This window comes from Lampetra fluviatilis, chromosome 26 (assembly GCF_964198595.1).
Source record: "Lampetra fluviatilis chromosome 26, kcLamFluv1.1, whole genome shotgun sequence".
Classification (NCBI taxonomy): domain Eukaryota; kingdom Metazoa; phylum Chordata; class Hyperoartia; order Petromyzontiformes; family Petromyzontidae; genus Lampetra; species Lampetra fluviatilis.
Genome location: NC_136300.1, coordinates 11,957,952 through 11,973,741, shown reverse-complemented (window position 1 = coordinate 11,973,741; position 15,790 = coordinate 11,957,952). Strand labels below are relative to the sequence as shown.

General features: G+C 57.3%; 1 protein-coding gene across 1 annotated transcript in view; it reads right to left on the bottom strand.

Moving 5' to 3' along the window:
- LOC144942102 (cadherin-15-like) overlaps positions 1 to 13,470 on the bottom strand; it is a 40,605-nt gene extending 27,135 nt beyond the window's left edge. Inside the window, exon 1 of the mRNA XM_078868789.1 lies at positions 13,037 to 13,470. Within this exon, the coding sequence (XP_078724915.1) occupies positions 13,037 to 13,081 (45 nt within the window). The 5' untranslated portion in view covers positions 13,082 to 13,470. The remainder of the gene's footprint in view (positions 1 to 13,036) is intronic.
- Positions 13,471 to 15,790: the final 2,320 nt, after the last annotated feature.

Below are 15,790 nucleotides of genomic sequence, written 5' to 3'. Positions count from 1 at the left end.
TCGGGCTGCACATTTTGAGAATGTGAATCTGTTTTTATCCTGGAAACATCCGATGAGCTTTGACGATATTTTTCACAGGTGCACGGGGTCAGGACTTTACAACAACAAACAACCAACAGTACACGAACACGATAGGAGTGCAAAGTATAGGAAAGGTAAACAAATCACTTCAAAAATATACAAATAATAATTCACTATTTTTTTATTTACCAGGCAAAAGCCACTGAGCTATGAGATCCTGTGTGACCTGATCACAAATGATAGCTCAACGAAATGGCGGCTTATCACGTGGAAATGTATAACAGCCAAATACTCTAAACGCGTGACGTTGATTCTAAATGTGGAAGGAAAAACTGGAGGTACCTTAGACAAATCCACGTGACCTCGGGGAGAGAGACACGCAAACTCCAAACATACAGCAGGCGCCCAGGTCGGGATCGAACCACGGACCTCCTGCATACCAGGCGAGGTAGTTAACATCTACGAACCATCGTGGCGTCCTCCCTCTGGGTACCTTGGCTCCGCTAGGGCCCTGGCTCCCCCTGACGTCACCCTTCCCACTCCACTGACCTCAGCAGAACCGACCTGCGGAGCTCGTCTAGCAACCTGCTCGTCGCACTCAGAACCAGCACCGTCCTGGCTGAGTGGGGGTTTCTGTAGCTGCATCGGAAGTCGTCTGCACCTCTCTCTCCCACTGCACACGCAGCAGCGACCAAGCAACATCCACCTTCAAGCAACAGCTCAAGGCTCTCACCTGTCTCGGCTCTCACCTGTCCAGGCTCTCACCTGTCCAGGCTCTCACCTGTCCAGGCTCTCACCTGTCCAGGCTCTCACCTGTCCAGGCTCTCACCTGTCCAAGCTCTCACCTCTCCAAGCTCTCACCTGTTCAGGATTTCATCTGTCCAGGATTAACCTATTCCTGTTCTCATCTGTCCAGGCTATCTTCTATTCATGCTCTCACCTGTCTCGGCTCTCACCTGTCCAGGCTCTCACCTGTCCCGATCTGTGTATTGTGGCGTTAGTAACCTTAATTTTGTGTGTGGGGGGGGGGGGGGGGGGGCACGGGACACAGGGCGGAGAACATCTCGTCTGGAGCCACAGTCGGACGCTGCGGTGGCTAGGAGATGTTAACTCCCTCGCCTGGTCTACAGGAGGTCGTGGGTTCGATCCCGACCCTGACGCCTGCTGCTGTATATTTGGAGTTTGCGTGTCTATCCCCGTGATCGCGTGGATTTTTCTCCGGGTCCTCCGGCTTTCCCCCTGCACGTTCAGAATTAACATCGCCACGCGTTTGCAATATTTGTCTGCGGCTAAACATTTCCACGTGATGATTAGCCACTTAGTGGGGCTATCATTTGTGGCCAGGTCGCTTTTGAAAAAAGTGCTAAATAGCTCAATGGGGCCTTTCCTGGTAAAATGAAAAAAAATATTTTAAAATACAGGGTGCTTCTAAACATGTTCAGCACTTATATGGGAATATTGTTTTTATTAGAAAGAGAACGGATGATACACTGTAACATGATAACAAATGTAATGATGTGCGCCATCATCGTCAACGCGTGCCTGGAATCTTCTCCGGGCGGTCTCTAGAGCCGGGAGGCGGCACGTGTCTCGTGCTTGTGTCGTGGGTTCAATTCCGGCGCACACTGGGACTCTGGGAGGCAACACTTTTCATTATTAACACAACGGGTGACTCTTAACATCGGGTGGTGACCACCGACCCATCCTCGCTAACACACACAACGTCACTCGCTAACACTCGCCAACACTGACGCCCTGGTACGACTGGCGTGGCCAAGCCAGGAGGGCTCCTGCTTGGCCACGCTGACTCGAGGCTTGACTCATCTTCTTCTTCACGAGGCGTCTTCATCCCGGACCCGAGCAGCTTCGCACCAGGTGCGGAGGCCGCTTATATCCGCCTCCGCGTGCATGCGACGCAAACAAGGGGTCGGTAATTCGGTAAATCAGCAGAGGAAGCGTCCGAGAGCCGTGTCCTCTCCACCCCCTTCTCTCCCTCCCGGAGACTTGGGGGTCATCATCCAGCTCGGTGCGTCTGGGTGGTGGAGGGAGCGTGCGGGCCGCTGAAACTCAAGATGGACACTATTTTAAAACCGAATGCCTCCGATTTCACGGGGAGCTGGAGGGGTGAGCGGGGTCGCCGCTGCTTCGTCTGTTTTTACCAGAACTGTAGGAGGCAGTGCCAGGCAGCGTTAGTCACCGGGCCGAGTGAAGGGCGGAGGCGCTGCTCCTGGGCAGGGTTTACCTGTGTCAATCTGGCAAGTTGATGGGTTCGTGGCGTTGGATGGTGGTGGGAGCACGATTGAATTTGGGGGTCCGGATGTATGAGACTCCTGGGTCAGAGCCGTCCCTTGGGTGTACGGCGAGTCGGGGTGACTGTCCCGGGCCCCGCGCTTTGGGGGATCCCGCGCGTAGACGTCACGGCGTCAGATGTAATACTTCGGTTTACATTTGAAAGCGTCGGGGTGGGGGGTGCCCACACGGTGTAGTTTGCCCCGGGCCCCGCATCCCCTCTATGGACGACCTTGGGCCTGCTTTTTAAAAAGAAAATCATCTGTTCGTGATATCCCACTTTGACTGCACGGTAACACGGTGACGCTCACCTCACTGATCTCACTCTCAAACACCGATCGGCCTCTCACCCAGTAATCTCGCTGTCGCTCCCATCGCGTACGTTATGTTTATAATCGCATTGTAAATACTGAGACGAAAAGGGGAAGCAGTGTAACTTTAAACGGCAGCAGACGCGTCTATAAATGTTGCCACAAATCACAACTGTGGCGTGTGTCTAGGCCGGCCGGCACCCAGCAGGGAGTGTGGTGAGTGTGGTGTGTGTGGTGTGGGTTGTGTGGTGTGTGTGGTGAGTATGGTGTGAGTTGTGTGGTGAGTGTGGTTTGGGTTGTGTGGTGAGTGTGGTGTGGGTTGTGTGGTGTGTGTGGTGTGTGAGGTGAGTGTGGTTAGGGTGGTGTGGGTTGTGTGGTGTGTGTGGTGTGTGTGGTGAGTGTGGTTTGGGTTGTGTGGTGTGTGTGGTGAGTGTGGTGTGTGTGGTGAGTGTGGTTTGGGTTCTGTGGTGTGTGTGGTGAGTGTGGTTTGGGTTGTGTGGTGTGTGTGGTGAGTGTGGTGTGTGTGGTGAGTGTGGTTTGGGTTGTGTGGTGTGTGTGGTGTGTGTGGTGAGTGTGGTGTGGGTTGTGTGGTGTGTGTGGTGTGTGAGGTGAGTGTGGTGTGGGTTGTGTGGTGTGTGTGGTGTGTATGGTGAGTGTGGTGTGGGTTGTGTGGTGTGTGTGGTGTGTGTGTGGTGAGTGTGGCGTGGGTTGTGTGGTGTGGGTTGTGTGGTGTGTGTGGTGAGTGTGGTGTGTGTGGGTTGTGTGGTGTGTGTGGTGAGTGTGGCGTGGTGTTTGTGGTGTGTGTGGTGTGTGTGGTGAGTGTGGTGTGTGTGGTGTGTGTGGTGAGTGTGGTGTGTGTGGGTTGTGTGGTGAGTGTGGCGTGGGTTGTGTGGTGTGTGTGGTGTGTGTGGTGTGTGTGGTGAGTGTGGTGTGTGTGGTGAGTGTGGTGTGTGTGGGTTGTGTGGTGAGTGTGGTGTGTGTGGGTTGTGTGGTGTGTTGCGTGCTATGTGGAGCGTGTTGTGTGGTGTGTGAGTCTATTGTGTGAAGTATTGTGCAGGCTGTGTGTATTGTGTGGTGTGTGCTGTGCAGCGTGTGTATTGTGTGATGCGTGTGTGTTGTGTGATATGGGTGTGTGTTGTGTGATGCGTGTGTACTGTGTGATATGGGTGTGTGTTATGTGATGCGTGTGTACTGTGTGATATGCGTGTGCTATTCGCCTCTGAAAAAAAAATAACTTTTCAGTTTAAATTGGGCGCTGTGTAAAGAATGTAGCGTGCTCTGTGTGGTGTGTATTGTGTGGGTGTGTATTGTGTGGGGTGGCAGTGGGTGTATTGTGTGGGGTGGCGGTGCTGTGTGTATTGTGTGGGGTGGCGGTGGTGTGTATTGTGTGGGGTGGCGGTGCTGTGTGTATTGTGTTGGGGTGGTGGTGTTGTGTGTATTGTGTTGGGGTGGCAGTGGGTGTATTGTGTGGGGTGGTGGTGCTTTGTGTATTGTGTTGGGGTGGCGGTGCTGTGTGTATTGTGTTGGGGTGGTGGTGTTGTGTGTATTGTGTTGGGGTGGCAGTGGGTGTATTGTGTGGGGTGGTGGTGCTTTGTGTATTGTGTTGGGGTGGTGGTGCTGTGTGTATTGTGTTGGGGTGGCAGTGGGTGTATTGTGTGGGGTGGTGGTGCTGTGTGTATTGTGTTGGGGTGGCAGTGGGTGTATTGTGTGGGGTGGTGGTGCTGTGTGTATTGTGTGGGGTGGCAGTGGGTGTATTGTGTGGGGTGGTGGTGCTGTGTGTATTGTGTGGGGTGGCGGTGGTGTGTATTGTGTGAGGTGGCGGTGGTGTGTATTGTGTGAGGTGGCGGTGGTGTGTATTGTGTGAGGTGGCAGTGGGTGTATTGTGTGGGGTGGTGCTGCTGTGTGTGGTGTGTATTGTGTTCTGTGGGGTGTGAGTGAGTATTGTGTGTGGTGCGAGTGTGGGAATCCACCACCGTGTGAGTGGTGAAAGAAGGAAGCCAACAATCATTGCCTCTGATGGGTGAGCTAATAGGGCACAGCAGCGAGAGGCAATCACATTCTCATTAGGAGCGCTCACAATTATTCCCAACGACGCCTCGAATAATAAAGCCACGGCGTTCTCCCCCCTCCCCCGCCGTCACAAATGGCTCTGTGAGTCTCTACGCCCGGAGGGAGAAGTTGCTGCTCGTGCCACTGAGCCGCACGTCCTCTGCTGCTCGTGTCTCATCGCCTACAGCTGAGCCGGGGACCGTTCCGTCTGCGGTGGCTAGGAGATGTTAACTCTCTCGCCCGACATGCAGGATGTGGTTCAGAGTATATCTGGCTGCTATACATTCCCACGTGATAAGCCACTTCGTTCAGCTATGATGTGTGGCCAGGTGGCTTCTTCAATATAGCTACGTAGCTCAGTGGGCCTTGCCTGGTAACATCCAAAAAAAAAATACTTGCAACGTTTCGTTCCGTCCGCACGGCTGTGGTAGCTGCCGCTCTTTCGCACGCTCGTTACATCGTCGCGGGCGTGGAGGCTGCGCTGCTGATGAGCGGGGCGAACGGCGAAGGCCACGCGAGCCATCGAGAAGTGGCCTCTACATTAGTACGGGAGTTGCACCGAGCCAGGATCTGAATCTTTTGGCGGGGGTCTTTTTGAATCCTGGAGGAATCTGATGAGCTATGAAGCTCTTCGGTTTTTTTTGTTTACAGATATCCAGTTCCACGGCACGCCAGCCGGTGTATCTGGCCGACTGAATGAGTGGCAGCAGCCCCAGTGGCTCGGCGGTAGGCGAGCCGCTCGCGATCGGAGTCGTGCGAGTTCTAATCCTGGTCGGGACTTGACTCAGCGACCCTCCGGAGTCAACAGCAGCAGCAACGCGCTTTGAAATACCACCGGTGGGTGGTCCCGCCCATAGGAATGTGGAATTTCCACCACCGACTCAGGTCTGTGAGCACCAATGCTGCAGTGTTCGCTTGAGTGGCAGATCACTGCGGCTCTCGCTCTTGCCGTGCTCATGGCGGCTATGAATAGCCGCGGGTAAGGCGGACGAGGAGTTTGTTTGCGTGAGATGGACGGGACGTCTGGATCACGCCTCATCCAAAGGCAAAGATCCCCCGTACAGCCTCGACAAACTGTGCTGTTAGCGAGCACCTATGAAGGCCGGCACGGTACACGAGGGGTAGGGTCGCCAGCACCACCCCCGGCCGCCTTTGTCTCCCCAGTGGCGATGTTTACTACACACCGCACCAGGTGCTCATTTGAGGCTGAGTCGACCTACGGGGAGGGCACAGGGACCGGTTCAAATGATCGTCGCTGGTGTTGACTGTGAGCGGGAATCGAACTAGTCTCTCTCGGATCGTAGTGCGAGGCGCTAACCGCTGCACCACCGCTCCCGACACGGGTACGGCACGAAGACAAAATCCACCACGACCATCATCTCGGCGGAAAGCTGCTGCCACCCCCCAGTCATGGGAGATCACGTGTCGAGCGGAAACTACTCGGGGCTACGGCGACGGTCGCTACGGGTTGGATTCCTCCGCTCCCCCCCCCACTCCGCCCCCCCCCACTCCTCTTCCCAGCGAGCGCTGTGAGAATCCGACCCCGGCCCCCAGCCCGGCTGCTCCAGGGTATCAGCTGTTGCGCATCAACAATGGATGTAGACATTGCGTTCATTCCTCTTTCTCGCTCGCGTCAATCCACATACTCATCGATTGCTTTCTCGTCTACTTTTTGTGTTTAGCAGCCCTCAGCCAAAAGTCGTGGGAATTCCACATTCCTATGGCCGGGGTATCGTCCATTGCTTTTGCATGTCCTGAAGCAATAAGAAGGTGGCGGGTGGGGGGGGGAGGTTGGGTAGCGAATCTCTGTCCATGGCACAGCCACTGTTGTCGTCCCCAAAAAGTGGTATCAATTTTAGCGACCGCAAAGAGACGATGGGCTGAGCCCCCCCCCACCCCACCACGACCAAGGATTTGAACCCGCAACGCTGCCGACTGCGAGCCCCTGTCGCCCCCGTGGCGGCCACAGCGAGACCACGCGCGCTGCTTCTCTTCGCGAATAAAACCGCCGACGAGGGGCACCGCGAGGGAGGCTGATCTCAGTGCAAGCGGCTCTGGGCAGCTGGCGAGTTGCAACCGGCGCACGTTGAGCGAGAAGCTCCAGGATTGATTGCGCCACTTGTGCGCTCGGAATTGAATGTGGGAACAGGAGGGGGGGGGGGCAACTCAGCTGCCCTCGGCCGCTGCCCCGCGCGTGCCCCGCGTGCTACCCGCGCGCCGTGGAGGGGAGGCGGTGGTGGAATGCGCCGCCAAACCGCGCCACCCCCCCGCTCCCCCGCGCGCCTCCGTCATCCGCGGCTGCTCCTCCTCGTCTCGTGCTGCTGCTGCTGCTGCGACAATAGCCGCCGCTTGACGCGCGACGACGTCGACCAAAAGCCTCGCGGCTGAAACGCGTCGACGTTTGACGGGCAGAGAGCATCACGACGACTGAGCTCGCCAGAGACGGGACGAGCGGCGTCCTGGCTGAGCGGGGCGTTCTCTGTAGCTGCATCGGCAGCAGTCGTCTGCACCTCTCGCTCGCTCGCTCTCACTGCACTCGCAGCAGCCACCAAGCAACAGTTCAAGGCTCAACAATGTCACCGACACCTTCCCGGGCACCACGCGGCCTGGCCTGGTCAAACAACGGCGGCGCTTCTGGTTGTCCACACGGTGGACCCGGTGGTGGCCACAGGGCGACGAGAGGCGGAGCGAGGGAGGAGAGCGAGAGAGGCAACCGCCCCCCCCCCCAACAGATGATCGGCACGCAAAATAACAAGAAGCGAATTTTTTTTGTTCGAATTCCGCGAAATAACTCAATGTTCAAAGAGCCGCAGTGCCACGTGAATAACGGCCACGAAGCAGTCCTTCAAGAGCCGCATGCGGCTCCGGAGCCGCTGGATCGAGCTAGTTATTTATTTATTTATTATACCTTGGGGGGGGGGGGGGCGCGGCTGCGAGCCAAAGTGCGCGCGCGCGTGTGCAACAGAACGTCGTGGAACTGTGCGTCCCACACGTGGCACCCGTCTGACCCTGAGCGGGGTCCCACGTCCGTCCGTCCCCAGGGCAGAGCACACCTCTAGAGCGGTGGCATCCCTCGGGGGGGGACGGCGGGGGGGGGCTGTGCCCTTGGGGCAGGGCGCGTCTGGCGGCTGAGTGGCACTTAAGAACGAGCTTCTAAGCTCAATGGCCTTTTCTTGGGAAGTAAACTTCTTCTGAACTTCTGCTCACACGAGGACGTCGTGGTCAGAGTGATCTCCTGCTGCTCAGATGATCAGTGCAGCGGTTCTCATCTCTCGTCCACAGACCTCAGCCTGTGCTGGACATATGGCGGGGGTTACAATCAGTTCTACAGGACCACTCCTGATTACTTTCCCCGCAAAGTGGCGCTCATTTTTACAGACCCAGAAGGAACGGTGGGCCGAGTGACCCCCCAACCAGGATTTTTATTTTATTTTCAACCTTCCGAGTATGAGCCACTCGCTGTACCGGCGAGGCGCCTGACCGGTTCGATGTGGAGGGTGCAGTCCCCTCCACATCAAACCGGCACCCCTGCTGCTTCAACCAAAGTTGCTGGGATAAATCATCCCTCCCAGAAGGGGTCGTGTGGCTGATGGGACGTGTCAATTATTATTGTTTTCACTTACGTACAGGGATATGCGTTTGTTTTACACTCGGACGATCATCAATGTTTCGTGCTGCGCACAATCATGACGAGGCAGCCCTCCATCCACCCCTTCACGAAAGGCCTCCTGAGTCTCACGGCTCTGGTTCAGAAAGGGGGGAGAGGTGTTGCATGGCGGTGTTCGGCCATTCCCATTCACGAATGTTTGGCGGGTGCGGTAAAAAAAAAATCGGAATCATCATTTTCATTCCCGTCATCATCATCAGGCGCCGCCATGGTCAATCCACTGCTGGACGAAGCGCCTCTCTCAGCTGTCGCCATCCGTCACGGCGGAGCGATGTAATAATTAATCACGCGGCAGCTGTGGACGCAAACTACATTCGCCGTTCTGTCTCCTGCTCGGGCGGCCCCCTCCGGCGCGCCGCGCGGCTGCCGCTCCGTGACTCACCCCCGTGAGCGACCGCTCCGTTTGGCTCCGTCACGACTTGTGTCTGTGTCGCCGTTCCATGTTTGGCAACGTTTTTTTTTATTGTTACTCGTATGTTGTTGTTGTTGTTGTAATTAGGCCTTCGGTTTTGTAGCGCTTGAATGACTGAATCGAATCCCGCTGCGTCGCGTGCCTCCTCAGTCCAGGTCGGGGCACAGCGGCACCTCAACTGATGTTGTCTTCATCAGAATCAAAATATCGGGAACGCGCGCGTGTGGTGGATGATTGAGAAAGTGGGGAGCGGTAAAACAATTGGCATTATTATTGTCGTATTGTTGTTGTTGTATTTTCTATTGTACCCACATGACGATCCAACGCGCAGGAAACTCACTGTGAATCTGAAACGTCGAAGTGGGTGCAGGGCGATGGCATCGCGCGAGTGCGAGGACTGGCAGCGGTCGCGGGCGTGGAGAGCGGTCAGCGCGCTGCGCTACGAACCCGACGGCCCCGAGTTCGATTCCCACCCACGGCCACCGAACATCGGTGACGATTCACCTGAAACCGGTCCTGAGCATCCCCGTGAGTCGACTCGCACCTCAGACGGGTACCCGCGGTCGGTGCGGTCGTCTAAGCATCGCCACCGGCGAGACGAAAGGGGCGCACGGGCGTGGTGAGATTTTGTTTTTTTCCCCGGCGCATTCACTCGGCGTGATTTGCGGAGCGGACAGTTGTGCGGCGAGGAACGGTCGAACGGCGCTGCGTATTCGGATACGGGAGCGTTGCCGCATTCGCACGGCGAGACAGCCCTTCGTCGTGAGCAGCAGGCCGACGTGCGGCACGCCGGCATCGTTCGCGGCCAAGGCATTCGTCTGTCACGGGCCATTAAACCGCAGGGCGCTTCATTAAAATGTTTAATGCCCCTTTTAAATATAAACGTTTTGGCAAATGGCCCAAGACAAGAAAATCAACAGGAGCAGATGTGAACGCTTGTTTTTGGATCGACGCACACACACACACACACAATATCACCGCTTAAAAATCTCACCGATATAATGACAAAATCTCGCGGTAACCCGCGTGGCTGGAGTGCCACTCGGTTACCACTCGAGCTCGCCGAGCGCGTGCACGAGCTCGCCGAGCGCGTGCACGCGCGCCTCGAGAGTGCGGCGTCCAGAAGCGGAATCTTCATCTGATCCGGACAAATCCGATGAGCTTCGAAGCTCTTGTTCACGGATGTTCGGTGGGGGCGGCCACGGTGGTCACGTGGGTCACGGTGGTCACGTGGGTCACGGTGGTCATGGTGGTCACGTTGGTCACGGTAGGGGCGGCCACGGTGGGACTCTGTCTGTACTCGCGGACGCGGAGTGAACCGCTGTTGTTCTGTGCTCCTGCGACAGAGGAGGAGGAGGAATAGCAAAACTACTCACATTGTTTAATGTTGTAGGTTTACTCCCCAACACTAATTGACACGTTTTGTTGTACGTGACAAACCTTACTAATTGGCTGCGTCGTGTGGTGGTGGTGGGTTGATGGCACATTTATATTTACGCGATGTTTACCCAACAAACCCTTTATTATGGAAAACTACACCAACTCCCTCCCTCCCTCTCTCTCACGTGCAGCCCGCTCGCGTGGCCAGCAGCCCGACCTCGACATTGGCTTCGACCTCCCTAGGAACTCATTGCTGCTGCTGCTGCTGCTGCTGCGACCATCGGCGCAAGGGGTGGAACGCACGCAGAGCCTCTGCGGTGCTGAAGGATGCGTCGATACTTCACTGCTCTGTTCTCTCCCCCCCACCCCGCCATCGCCGATAATTATTTCCGCGTCTAAGCGATGTTTGCCGTGCGAAAGCGTTTATCGTCAGTAGCGAATAATCAGCTGCGCCGTCTCGCTCAAAGTGTTCGCTCTGCGCAGAGCAGGTTGAGCCACCGCGGTGGGCAAGTCTGAAAACTGACCCACGGCGCTGCGCAACGGTGCCAGGTCATCTGCCCCAGGGTCGTCATCTGACACAAAGGTGGACTCCGCATGGGATTGTCACGATCGCGTGATGCGACGCAGATAAAAAACAACGGAATGGAATTAACAAAAACAACTTTAAAAAGAATGTACCGGGTGAGGCCCCACTGAGCTACGCAGCTCTTTTTCAGTAGCGACCTCGCCATCACGAATGAGAGCTCAACGAAGTGGGACGTCATCACGTGGACATTGAATGCAGCCAAATACTCTAATATAGCGTGATGTTCATTTTAAATGTGGAGGGAAAATTTTGAGGACCCGGAGAAAAATCCACGCGACCACGGAAAGAGAGAGAGACACGCAAACTCCAAATATACAGCAGGCGTCAGGGTGGGGATCGAACCCACGACTTCCTGCATACGAGGTGAGGCAGTTAACTTATCGCCACGCAGCGCCCCTGAAGTAAAACGCAAATGCAGAGGCGCATTTCGATAACCAACCACAAGCGACTGGCCAGAGCCTTGGCACTGAAGGGCTGGGGGGGTCTCCCAGGGGGCCTCACAACGAGATTCCAGCGTCGTCGCTCATTAATGACCCCCCCACCCCCCTCCACGTGGGATTCGTTCTGCCCCGGGGCCCCCGGGAACCGCTGGGCGGCCTTGGCCTTGGGGCCACGCGGCTGCTCGCGGGGCCAAAGCGACGGGGGGAGTTGAGCCGCGCTCAACCCAGCGTGGAGCGGCCCCCGCGGGGTGACTCAGAGACACCGGCAACTTCGCTGTCCACCCACCCCTGAAGGCGCAGTGACCACGCGTGACGCGACACACGGGGAGGGGGGGGGGGGGTCATCGTCCGTGTGAACACGGCGCGCTGCGGGACACTAAACGCTGCGTGTTCAAGTCGACGTCTTGTTGTGCTATTGTTCTTTTTTTGTTACAATGTGTCGTTTCTTCATTCATAGCAAACGGCACCCACGTGTTTTACCTTACCGTGCAGAAAACACGTGGTCGATGACGAGAGATACGGAGCACAAAGTGTCAGGCGCGCAAAGAGGCACGGGGGGGGGGGGGCGGGGGAGCGATGCACGCTGGGAACGGCATTGGGAGTCAGGAAGAGGAGCACGTGGATGAGAGAACGTTCGCACGTTAGCGACGCGTCCGAGAGACGAACCCCCACCGAGGAGACGGAGCGATGAAATCGGCTCACGTGCAGGTGCTGAGCGGATCGTTGCATCGAGAGATTATAACAAGAATTGGCGGCGGTTTGAAAAGGGTCTCATCCATCAGTGGATCGATCGTAGCTGATGATGATGATAGCAGGCAAACAAATGTTCACTCCTCACGGAGTGCTTCGTCGCACACCAGAGGCACGCGTGAGCACGTGCCCTTCATCCTGCGTCGAGTAACCGCGATTGTGACGCAGCGATGACGTATGGGGTCGACAGCTATCACATGACGGTTCGCAGCCAATCACAGGCGGCTATTCCTGACGCGCCACGGGAACCACAGCGCGTGAGTCACGGAGCGCGACGCGAGCGGTGGCCGCTGCATGGAACCGACTCGGTGTTGGGGCACGTGCTGGGGTGGCTCGACTTAGAGGAGGGGAACACTGCGGGTGACACGAGCGGCATTACCGGCAAACCCCAGCGGAACCCAGTAGAACCCAGTAGAACCCAGAGGAACCCAACGTAACCCAGTGGAACCCAGTAGAACCCAGAGGAACCCAACGTAACCCAGAGGAACCCAGTAGAACCCAGAGGAACCCAACGTAACCCAGTGGAACCCAGAGGAACCCAGTAGAACCCAGCGGAACCCAACGTAACCCAGTGGAACCCAGTAGAACCCAGCGGAACCCAACGTAACCCAGTGGAACCCAGTAGAACCCAGAGGAACCCAACGTAACCCAGAGGAACCCAGTAGAACCCAGAGGAACCCAACGTAACCCAGTGGAACCCAGAGGAACCCAGTAGAACCCAGCGGAACCCAACGTAACCCAGTGGAACCCAGTAGAACCCAGAGGAACCCAACGTAACCCAGTGGAACCCAGTAGAACCCAGCGGAACCCAACGTAACCCAGAGGAACCCAGTAGAACCCAGCGGAACCCAACGTAACCCAGTGGAACCCAGTAGAACCCAGCGGAACCCAACGTAACCCAGTGGAACCCAGTAGAACCCAGCGGAACCCGGACGAACCCAGAGGGGCCCAGCAGAACCCAGCGGTGTATTCTGCAAACTCTTTATACACACACACACATATATATGATATCGTAAACTTGGACGTTGCTTTATATCCAAGGCAGACTGCGCGTGAACACGCGTCATTAACTAAGCGGAGCGAGGGAGGCGGCTGTCGAATGACCGAGGCGACCGCGCGCTCCGGGGTTACCTGCCCCGCCACGACGGCGAGAAGGACACAGACGCTGGGCAGCATGGCGAGGGTGGTGGCGATGATGGTGGCGGTGGTGGTGGTCGCCTTCTGCGCCACGCAGCAGCAGCAGCAGCAGCAGCCGCCGCGCACTCGGCAGAGTTGCGAAGCGCTCGAAGCCGCGCTCCTCCGCGCGAAGCGAGGCTGGAAGGTGGCGGCGGTGGCGGTGACGACGACGACGAGGAGCAGGAGGAGGAGCAGGAGGAGCAGGCGGAGTGAGCGAGTGATCGAGATGGCACCGGGGCTGGCACTGCGCTGGGCGTGGAGTGGGGGGGGGGCACGCTGCTCGCGGAGCGCGCGGCTCTCTGCTCGTGTGAAGGGGAGGGACGGACGAGGGTATTATTCGAGGTATTTTTAGTCTCCCGACAGCGGGCTAAACGGACAGTGCCAGCTGTTCCGCGAGTCACCCGCGCGCCCACCACAGCTGCCCCCCCCCCCCCTGTAGCCACCGCCCACGGGGCGCGAACCCGCGCCACCGGCTGGGTGCGCGGGCGGGCGATGCGTGGCCGCCGACCGCGGCTTTGCTGAGCGCTGGGACCTCGGTGGGAGAGCTCCCTCCGCGCTGGGACGGCGATCCCGAGCTGAGCGGCGGCTTTCTGCGCCGTCGGAGACGCAGCGGGAAGCGGCAGTGCAGCACGCGAGACAATAGCAACACGGACAGGGGGGGGGGGGGCGCGTGCCTCGGGCGGCCACCGACCATTGTACAACACGCACAACACGTGCACGCGTCGCTTATAATTGGCCTTTAATAGTTAACGACGAATGCAGAGTACACGCACCGTGGATAATAGCGCACTGTATTACAGGCGTTACTGACATCTTCGCTGCGAACATAAGAGGGGGGGGGCACCTAAGCCAGAATGTGTCACAACGACGACGATGATGATGATGACGATCGTTGTCACGGCCACGCACATGAGCGCGCTAACGTGGCTAGCAGGAGGACGGCCCGGACACGGCGTGCCGTGGTGGAGGCCCCGTGCTCTCTGCAGCTTCAGGAGCCGACTCCAACACGAGGGTGACTTTTGCCGCCCCGAGTTATAAATTCCCGCCGTGCCGAGAGAGAGAGCGGGGGGCAGTCGGCGTCGTGCCGAGAGAGAGAGAGTGGGGGGGGGGGAAGTCGGCGTGGTGCCGCGCACGCGGGGGGCGCACAACGGGGGGGGGCGGGGGGGGGGTACAACGGGGGAGGGGGTGCCCCTAACGCGTGCCACGTGCAGCGTCTGCGTCAGTTCAAATTCACGCCCCGACGTGAGAGTGAATGTCACTCATCTTGGCAATGCGCTTATTTATCCAGCGGAGCCACACTGCTGAGTCGTGTGGCTCTTTTTCAGGAGGGGCCTGCTACATTGGGGTTTTTTAAACTTAATTTAAGAACAAATGTTTCCAGCAAACGAATGAAGCGAGAGGAAACCCGAGCAACCCGGATAAATCGCACGCGCGCGAGGGGGCAACACGCAATCCCCGCACAGAGAGAACAGGCGGTGTCCACACCTTGCGCTGTACCACATTCTCCTGGCGAGCCACGGAGAGAGGAAGAGTTTCGCGACGTGTATGCATGTACGTACGTTGCACTTCTTTCGCACCGTACGTAGCCAACCGTGCTAATCGGAGGTGGGGATCCGCGTGTGATCCACCAACCAGCGCTGCTGCCTGCACGCTGCAGGATGATCACGGGCCGCGTGGAGCGTGCCCACCACTCAACTCCCGACTCCGTGCCCAGGCGGTGACGCGACCTCGGACTCGAACCGGCGTCTCGCGCCTGCAGGGCGGCGCTTCGCGGCCGGGCTGGTGGATCGCGCAGAGATCGCGCGAGACTGCCCGCCCGTCCGTCCGTGTGTGCGGCGTTGCCGTGCTTGCGCGCGCTTTCTCCTCCTGCCACTCCGATGAGTCCTCCGGGTTTTTTATTTTAACCTCCGCATTTAGAATCAACGTGCGCTTCGAGTGTTTGGTTGCTCTACATTTCCACGTGATGATGATGATGATGAGCCACTTCGTTGAGCTGTCATTTGTGGTAGCCCAGGTCGCTTCTGAACAAGAGCGATGTAGCTCTTGGGGCCTTCTTACCTGGTCCCAAAAAAAAATAGTTACAAAATAAATACCTCGTTAACTCCGACAGGCGAGACGCATATTCTTTGGGTCTTTCGGTAAAGCCACGTAGACAGAAAAATAATACATTCAATTGTCATTCTTTTTTTATTAATTGTATTATTTTTCTATCTAGGTGGCTTTGCCGAAAGACCCAAAGAATATGAATTATCGCAGTCACAAAAGCTTCAAGTCAGGCGAGACGCACTCGGCACGTTGCCGAAGATGTCCCACAGCACCTTTGGCTTCCTCCGGGAGCGTAACGCGCGACAGTGGCCCCCTCAGTCCCTCCCCCGCCCATCCCCGCCCCGGTTCGCCCCACGGTGTCCTGGGGCCTCTCCCGGGCCCGTGCAGCGGCGTCTGGGCCGTGAACGCATGGCGATGGAGGCAGCGCGAATGGGCGAGCCGCTTGATTTCGAAGTCTTTGCTGAGCTCATTCTAAAGGGGTGGCGTGGGGATGGTGACCTCGTCCCTTCTACAAACTCACATATTATTTGTTGACGTGTATAATTTAACAGGTAAGGCTCCACTGAGCTATGTAGCTCTTTTTCGGAAGCGACCCGGCCACAACTGACAGCTCAACGAAGTGGCGGCTGATCGTGTGGACATTGATAGCAGCCAAGTCCTCTC